Source organism: Propithecus coquereli, unplaced genomic scaffold (genome assembly GCF_000956105.1).
Source record: "Propithecus coquereli isolate 6110/MARCELLA unplaced genomic scaffold, Pcoq_1.0 Scaffold101, whole genome shotgun sequence".
Classification (NCBI taxonomy): Eukaryota; Metazoa; Chordata; class Mammalia; order Primates; family Indriidae; genus Propithecus; species Propithecus coquereli.
In genome coordinates this window covers 6,311,143-6,317,803 of record NW_012133970.1, presented here as the reverse complement: position 1 = coordinate 6,317,803, position 6,661 = coordinate 6,311,143, and the positions used below count along the sequence as shown (strand labels likewise).

Below are 6,661 nucleotides of genomic sequence, written 5' to 3'. Positions count from 1 at the left end.
AATTAAAAGACCGTGTTCCTTGTGATAAGATTATGAAAACTTCCTTTAGAGGAAAAAAGAACAAAAATTCAAAAGCATCTGCAACTGAGACAGTTACAGGCTTAAGAGAGGAAGAAGCAAAAAAAAAAAAAAATCCTATCATTCCAGAGCTTAAGACTCTGTGGCAGTGTTCACAACAGAACCTTGTTTTGTCTTCTGTTTGCAACTGGGTGAATTTAATCACTCCATTAAGGGGATTAGTGTCTTTGTCTTCAACCTAAGCTATGGCAGTCCAGGTTAAAAGGCACCCCATATGGTTATGATGTTAAAATACACAGCAATAGGCAGTGAGACATGTGCTACTTGATCCTCTCTAAGGACAGCTAGCTGGGACGAATGAATAGCTTATAGTCATCGGATGTAACGGTGGCAGCTATGCCAAGGCTGAAAGGAATGGGGTTATGGGGTTATGGAGGATCTGTACCATAATTTCACATTACTAACAGCAAACAAGCCACCTGTCCCTGAGTGGGAAGCAGTGCAGACCTGGCTGCTCATCAGTGGTTCATCATTTACTGGGGGGAAGGGGTGGGGGGTGCTAAGGGCTCAGCCTGTGTCAAGGATGCATGACATATATATATATATATATATATATATATATATATGCATGTGTGTGCGTGTGTGTGTGTGTGTATATACACATACATATATATATATATATATATATATATATATGTATATATATATAATCACTAACTCGGCAACTGGAATAGGCACAAAATTACAGCATCCCAAACCCTGCATGGGTCACACGAAGAAACCCCAAAAGCAAAAACTGGAGTGCAGCAGCAGCAGCAGCCTCCCTGGGCAGATGTACTCGAACTGAAAGTGGCCATAGATGGCAGAAGAGGGAAGTGGGAAAACAAGGTTGAAAACTCACAGGAGTTTTCCTTGGCCAAAAGGATTTTCAAGTTAAACAGCAACGCCCACCCCCCACCCCTCTGCCCACCCACTGATCCCCATTCACATGCTCAGGCCCCGTGCCCCTACTCTGGAACTGATGATGACTACTTGGCTAGGTTTCCATTCACAGCAGTGGAGGAGTAGCTGGTGGGGAGAGAGGCACCTTGCTTGGCCCTCTCCTTTGACAGGTCAAGGCTGGAAGGCCCATAGTGAGTGGGCATAGGCTGGGGGGGCACAGGCCGGACCCTGGGCAGCTGAGGAATGCCATGGGTGATGCCGACAGGCTTGGCCTGGGGCAGAGGGCTGGAGCTGAAGCCTCCAGAACTGGAAGAGCAACTGGGCCCATCGACAGGCAGCAGCACATCTCCAGGCCTGGCCCGCATGCTCTGGGAGGCCTGTGGCTGGAGGTTATAGCATGGGCCCATGGGCAGGGGTAGGTGTGAAGGCCGAGCTAGCTGAGGCCCAGTTTCCCTGGGTGCCTTTGGCTCTGGCCCTGGCAATGACAGCGACATTGACGTGGCCACAGAAGGTACACAACAGGTTGCCTGCCCATATGGAGACTGACTGGAAGGCCCATCCAACTGGCCAGGGCTTATCCAGGCAGGACCTGGCCCCACTGGAAGAGGACAGGGGGCCCAGGCGGGCCAATCATAGGCCCCTGGGGGTTCAGTATAGAGGGACAAGGGACTGTCTCGACCCCATTCTCCTTCCTCCTCTTCATCTTCTTCATCTGAATCTTCCTGCTGGGCCTGAAGCTCATCAGACTCCAGGTAGCCCTGCACCAAGTGGGAATTGGAGAGCTCCAGCTCCAGAGTCTCTGCAGTGTCAAGGGAGCGGCTCCTCCTATTGAGGGCCATGGCAGCAGGTGGAGGTCGAGGGTGCATTCCAGGGAGTCCCAAGTATCGAGGGAGGCTGCTCACACCCCAGGGCAGGCCTTGGTAGAATCGGTTGGGGTGGTTGTTGAAAGTATGTTTGTGGTAGCAGCCTAGCCCAAAGGCTTCCAAGGAGGCTGCAAGGTCTTCATCATTGTGGAACTCAGGATTCTCTTCACACTTGCCTTCCCCATCCCGTTCCACATCAGCGATGTCAAAAGTCACCATGGGGGGCAGCTCAGGGAGGTTTTGAGTGAAGGACGAGTCAGAGTCAGAGCTACAGGACATGCTGGAGAAGAGGTTCCCATTGCTGGTGAATTCCACCAAGGCCTGTGAGAAACTCACGGTGGCATTTCCTTCCTTCTCAACCTCCTCTTCCTCTGGCTCCTCAGGAGGTGAGTAAGTAGGGTAGGCCCTCCTGGGAGATCCTCCAAAATTTGCTTCTTGCATGTCTGGCTCAAACATAGCATCACTCTGGAAGAGCTGCATCAGGCAGGTACTTTGATCTTTCTTGGAGCAGGTTCCCTCAAAACGCTTTTCCAGAGGACGGAAGTCTCTCCAGTCCGGTTCGCTGCTCGCAGTGGTGGGGAAAGCTGAGGTGGTTCCTCGGTGAAAAGTCTGAGAGGCCCCTGATGCCCCTGTCACCAGGCCCATCACTGATGGACCCAAGGGCCTCATCTGATACTCCAAAATGGGCTTCTCCTGCCAGGTCTGGGCCTCTCGGACTTGAGCCTCTTGAGCACAAGACTCTCGGGCATGGGCTTCTTGGGTTTGGGCCTCTCTGGCATAGGCCTCCCTGGTGTAAGCCTCTCGGGTATAGGCCTCCCTGGTGTGGGCCTCCCTGGCATGAGCCTCTTGGGCACATGCCTCCCAAGCCTCAAGCTGCTCCCTCCGGAGCTCCCAATATAGCAACTGTTTCTGGATGGTTACTAGCCGTTCTTCCTCTGTCTCCATTGCCCCAGGTGGCCGGAAGGAAGAAAAGGGCTCAAAGTTCAAGAAGGGATCAAATATCTCAGAGCTGCGGCCATGGAGGTCATAAAGGCAGTCATCACCAGGTGGGGAGTTCTCAAGACTGTCATCTGGCTCATAGAACTCATATAGGGCATCTCCACTGTAGCTGTCTCGGGGTAGGCAATCCCTGTGGACAAGTCCCAGGGCCTCACCTGAATCATCCTCAAATCCAGGTGTGGTGGAGTCATAATAACCTTCATCACTATTGGGGGCAGACTCTTGCTGTTCACTTTGAGGAGTCAAAAGTTCCCCAGGGGCTAGGCCAGGATAAGACCGAACTGGGTCAAGGAGCATACAGCCGTGGTGGCCTGGGGATGTAGTGGGATGGTAGCCCAGATTTCGATTGGGCCTTGGGTACATTTGGGCACTTGCCCACATATATTCTAAGTCATCATCTTCTTCCTGCTCCTCCTTAACCTCCTCTTCTTCCTCCTCTAATTCAACCTCCTCTTCCTCCTCTTCTTCCTCCTCCTCCTCATCATCTGGCAAGGCCATCTCCTCCCCACCTCCTTGGTAGGTCACCAGACAGGAACTTCGTTTGGTTCCATCTCGGTTGGCCCTCTGGCCCCCAGAGGCCATGCTATCTGTCATACTGTCCATGTCCTGTTCTGCTATAATGTCACCACAACCTGTCAGTGAGTCAAAGCTTTTCAGGGATGTGACATCCCCAAACAGGAGGCTCAGCTGGTCCCCTACTGGGCCACTGGGGCGATTTACCTCTCCTGCCACTACCTTCTCCCCTATTTCTGGGCTATGGGGCTCCTCTGGACTACTGGCTTCAGGGGCGGGCTTGGGCTGCAGGAGTGCTGAGGCACAGGCCTCTGTGGGATTTTCTGGATCTTTACAGGCTATCTTCTCAGTAGCTGATGGAGAAGGCTCTGGTGCTGGAGAAACTTTTGGCCCAGGGGCATCTTGGGGTTTGGCATTTTCCTTTCTAGGGCATTGGAAGGTCTCCTCAGAGTGGGGCACCTGAGGAGCTGAGCTCACATGCTCATGAGGCCTGGCTCTGGCCTCTTCAGGCCCCTTGGTCCCTGGATCACTTTGCTCAGCCCCAACAACCTTGCTTTTCCGGTGACGGCGGATACTGCTAAAAAAGCCTCTTAGGCCTTTCTTTGGCTTGGGCACAGAGGGAACCTTCTCAGCCCCAGCTTTCTCTGTGGCTCCAGCCACAGACGTCTTACATCTGGAGCCTGTCTCCAAAGCCCCGTGGGCACTCTGGGAGCTGGGAAATCGGCAGGGTGACTCAGGCAAATGTAGGGAGAAGCCGGCTCCTTCACTGACAACATCTTCAGGGCCACAGGCTGCTTCACTCAGGCCATCATGGGTCCTGCTCTTGCTGAGACCTTTCTTGGAGCTGACTTTCCCAGAACCTTTACTTCGTCCCCCTCCAAAGAAACTAGGCAGAGTACAGATACCCTTCTTGCCACCAAAGAGTTTCATGGCCGTTTTCTTCAGCCTACCTGGGCCAGATGAAAACGGCTCTGGTGTTGGTCCTTCTGTCACCTCAGGTGCCTTGTTCTTGGTTCCTTTTTCTGCCCCTTGGTCACGGGTATCCCCAGAGGCTGCGGCTCCCTTAACCTGAGTAGCTTCATCTTTTTGGGTCTCCATGGTGATGGGGGCTACTCAGGTACAGTCAGCTGGAAATGCAGCCTCAGGCTTGCAGGCACTGTTATAACATTACCAGTCAGGAAGCATCACAGTGGGGTCTGTAGGAGACAAGAGAGACAGAGACAGAGAGACAGATACTGGTGAGCAAGCATCCAGGCTGGGTTTGTTTTCACAGGTGTTGAGTGGAACCAGAGAGAAAGTAAGGGAAAATGTGGGGAAAACCTTAATCCACTCCATATGCTTGGCTTGCTGGGCCAGCCCCCTCTGTGCCCCAAGGCAGCGAAACTCTACATTGAGCAACAGGCAGCCATTAGCCCCCACCTCCTTGCTGGGTCCACTCCCTTCAAGCCACCCTAAGCTCAGGGGAACACTGGCCAGGGGGACCTGCAGATGTGTGAAAGGTCCAGTGGTGCTATTGGCTGCAGGAGTGATTATCGATCATCAAAGTGGGTGGGGATAGAGAGAGGCAGGAAAGGCAAGAGGGAGGTCAGCTCTAACAGCTCAGAATTTCTGAAATGCATCAGCCCACTGAGTCCTTGCTGGGTTCTACTGGATTCAGGCCTCAACTTCACATTACCCTGGGCTCTCACTGGCATATTTCCTGGGGCTGGGAAGAGAAGTAGGCCTGAAGTTTCACCTCCTGTCCACAGGCTTCCTAAATCACCTGCAGAACCAGGCTCAGACCTTCACAACCTCAGAGTAGGAACCTCGTGGAGCCGCAGAGCAGGGCTGCAATCCAGGACCTGCTGAAGATGACGCAGGAGCCTTAGGAAAGGAGACTCTCTGGGCTCCAGTATCCATCATCCAAGAGGCCCATAAGCAGGTCCCCTCATAAAGGTTATGTGAGGGGTGGGTCTAGGTGAGACTCTCTATTGACTGTCCTGCTGGAAAGAGATTTTAATGTGACCCTCAGCAACTGGAACCCCCAAATTCCACTTTAGAACCCTGATGCAGACTGTTTCTCCTCTATTCTCCTCCTCTTATTATTTTGGCTCCCATCTAGCTCCCTATCTAGGAAGGGAATTCCTTGAAAGCCCTACATGATTCTTCTTCCTGGCCTAGGAGATAAGCTCTTAACAGCTATTTAAATAAATAAACCTGGTATAAGCCACACCCTTCTGGTCTAGGCTCCCAGTTGTCCAAACACTCAAATGCCAACAGAAATGGAATAAGAAGAAGAGCTAAGCACTACTCACCCCAACGCACCTCCCTCACCCCAGATCTGGCGTATTCCAGTGACCACAGCTGGTCGACCGCTGGATCAGTGACCAGCCCACTCAAACCCAATAACCCCTTCATGGACAATGTGTCCCCTTTCTACAGAGTAGACACCAGCAGACAGGTGATCTAGAGGAGAGAGGGGGAGGAGGAGGGAGAGGGAGAGGGAGGGAGGAAGGGAGAGGGAGGGGTGAGGCAAGCACCACTGCATCCTGCGTTGGTTAGGGAGCAGCTGGCCAGCACGCCAGCCCTGTGATTGGTTGCCACAGTAATAAGTTTCATGCATTCACCTGCAGTGGAAGACTGTGGACCAGCACTGGGGGTGGAGAGAGGCTGGCAGCTACACTCTAGCCTCTGACCTCATTAGAGGAGCCCCTCCTGGAGCCCCCAATCCTGTCTTGCAAACACTAATTTTGTCCCTTGTATCTTGCTTGGCTTGATACTTGAATCATCAGTGAGATCCAAGCTTCCATCAAGAGCACTCTGCAGAACTGAATATTAAAATTGGAACAAGATAATGCCTGGTTATCCAGAAAAGTAAAGGTGAGGGAAGCTGATCTGATCCCCTCTCTGTGAGATCTGCATTACAATTTGCTCAGGTTAGGGGTTTTTCTGTGTGACATATTTTGACATCACACTGTTCCAACTCAGCCCTGCAACTGATAGTCCCACAATAGACAGCACCCCCTCCAACTCCCAAACACACACACACACACACACACACACAATCACCCAGAGTCTGATGAGAATAGGGGCTCTATCCATCTATCTGAATGCCCCACTTTCCATAGCACAGATGTTTTCACCTCAGACCTGAAATTACTGCCAGGGTTGTCATTACGGTGTTGGGGATGGGGAAGCTGGGATGGCACTGGTGGAGTTGTTTGTGAAACTGTATTCACCTCTATGGAATTCAGCACTGCAGGGCAAGCCAAGAAGGGGAAACCCCCAGCCCTTGCTTTTAGGGAGCGCCTAGGCTAATAGGGAGAGTCCTATATGTAACAGTCTGA

General features: G+C 52.2%; 1 protein-coding gene across 1 annotated transcript; it reads right to left on the bottom strand.

Moving 5' to 3' along the window:
• Positions 1–1,046: 1,046 nt before the first annotated feature.
• AMER1 (APC membrane recruitment protein 1) lies at positions 1,047–4,433 on the bottom strand. The gene has a single exon (XM_012643422.1). It carries the CDS (start codon positions 4,431–4,433, stop codon positions 1,047–1,049), a length of 3,387 nt encoding a protein of 1,128 aa, XP_012498876.1.
• Between the last annotated feature and the right edge of the window lie 2,228 nt (positions 4,434–6,661).